Source organism: Phalaenopsis equestris, unplaced genomic scaffold, assembly GCF_001263595.1.
Source record: "Phalaenopsis equestris unplaced genomic scaffold, ASM126359v1 Scaffold200308, whole genome shotgun sequence".
NCBI lineage: Eukaryota > Viridiplantae > Streptophyta > Magnoliopsida > Asparagales > Orchidaceae > Phalaenopsis > Phalaenopsis equestris.
In genome coordinates, this window is record NW_018220140.1 from 2,659 (window position 1) to 4,933 (window position 2,275).

At 44.7% G+C, this 2,275-nt stretch overlaps 1 protein-coding gene across 1 annotated transcript; it reads left to right on the forward strand.

The window, feature by feature from the left end:
* The first annotated feature begins 669 nt into the window (after positions 1-669).
* Positions 670-2,009, forward strand: LOC110035850 (protein JINGUBANG-like). Its single transcript, XM_020740163.1, is given in 3 exon segments — positions 670-844; positions 889-1,255; positions 1,257-2,009. Coding segments are annotated over 3 exon segments (1,230 nt in total). The 3' UTR covers positions 1,945-2,009.
* The last annotated feature ends 266 nt before the right edge of the window (positions 2,010-2,275 follow it).

Here is a 2,275-nt window from a genome sequence, read left to right on the forward strand (position 1 = left end):
ACACACACACACACACACACACACACACACATATAACCCTAAACCCTAAACATATATATAGTTATATCTATAATTATAAATTAAATATTTTATATTTGTATAAGAAAATTAAAAATATATATATTATATAAATATAAAATTAAATTTATATTTTATATTGTTATAAATTAATTATCTATATAACAATATAACAATATATATTTTTAATATATAATTTTAATATAGATTCGTTACAGGGCCGGAGATACCACCAGTTTCAGATGTTCTTTGTATGGGTTGCCCGACATGCAAGACCAGGAAGGGAGAGCTTTTACATTGCCCACTATTTCTTCCCTCGTAAAACCCCTCGTCTTTAGCCACGAAAACATGCTCTCAAGCTTTAATCCATCAATCAACCTTCTATCTTTTTATTCATACAAAATTGATTCCTGCAGCATCGAAGTGTAATTGATCAATTGATATCGGAAATTACGCAATATTCTCATAATAAGTCGTTGATCACTTCGTCGGAGGACTACTCGATGACGACTTCGTCGATAGACAGGGAGGGATAACAACAGCTCATCATCACTAGTGTACAGGGGCAGCTAGCTGCCCCCCTACGCATCTTCCTCGTCCTACTGGAACCGTTGCAGCAACCCTCTAAGCGGGGAGTGCTCCCCGTTCAACATGTCCCCGTGGCACCATTCCATTCCGCCCGCCCTCATCATAGGCGGCTCCTGTGTTGATTCTAGCAGCTGGTCTACGAGTTCAATCCCTAGCGCCCCAAAGCAAGCCGTCGTGACTAGCCTTATCGGCTCCCTCGTTCGGGAGGAAGGTCACATCTATTCTCTAGTTGCTGCAGGTCCTCTGCTCTACACCGGTTCAGATAGCAAAAAGCTGCTGCAGGTCCTCTGCTCTACACCGGTTCGGATAGCAAAAAGATTCGGGTGTGGAAGAACCAGAAGGATTACGCCGCCTTCAAGTTCAGCAGCGGTCTCGTTAAGGCCATCATTATTGCCAGCGGAGACTGCATCCTGACGGGGCATCAAGACGGAAAGATTCGGGTTTGGCGGATATCCTCCAAGGATACCTCAGCCTACAAGCGCGCAGGCAGCCTACCTTGTCTCAAAGACTTGATAAAGTGCTCCCTCAACCCATCAAACTACAAGGAGATTCACCCCCGTCAGAGGGCTCTTTGGATTCGCTAGTGCGATACCGTGTCCTGCCTCAGCTTCTGCGAAGAGCAGGGCCTCCTCTACTCCGGTTCATGGGATTGAATGCTTCGAGTCCGTGGTTGCACTCGATGACGTCGTCAACTCTGTGGTGGCCGCTAGCTTCAACAGCTTCGTCTTCACCGGCTCGGCCGATGGCAGCGTCAAGCTGTGGCGGCGGGAGCTGCAAGGCAATAGATGCAGGCACAAGTCGGCTCAAATATTGCTGAAGCAGGACAACGCCATCACAGCTCTTGTTATCAGCCCCAGGACTCCGGTCGTGTACAGCTCCTCCTCAGATGGGCTGATCAACTTCTGGGAGTGGGAGGGGGAGCTGCAGTTGTTCAGTCATGGTGGGGTGCTGAGTGGTCATAAACTGGCGGTACTGTGCCTTGCGGCAGCGGGCAGGCTGGTCCTCAGTGGATCAGCTGACAAAACCATCTTTAAGTGGAGGAGGGAGGGGGCGGGCGTGCACTCCTGCCTCTCTGTTCTCACCGGTCACTCGGGAACAGTGAAGTGTCTTGCAATTGGGGAGGAGGATAACAGGGATCGGGATGATAGTGTTTCCCGCCTAGACCTAAACCTAGACCATTCATCATCCTCTCAACGATATTCATCCGCCGCCTGTGCCGCCACGTTCCTCCTCTACAGCAGCAGCCTGGACAAATCGGTTAAGGTGTGGCGAGTATCTAAAGTGCCGCCCGAACCGCTGCTCTGGAGTATACACTCCTTCCCACTTGATCCAAACTAGCAAATTATGATCACGCTCGCCTGCACCTTCTCTGTGCCGAATTTCCATGCATTGTCATCTTCAACACCAGCTATTTTTCCACTTTCCAGGCTTTAACTATAAGATTTGTATGTTTTTCCCTTTTCATGCTGGATATATATAAAAGTCTCTCTCGGAAATACGAGATAATTATTTATTATTTGCATTATAACAAATAATTAGTTGGTTTATATATATATATATAAGTTTTATATAATTAATTTATATAAATATTTTATATTAATTTTATTTTTTTTAATTTAAATATATATTTAAATTTTTTTATATGTATAATTATTAATTAAATATTTTT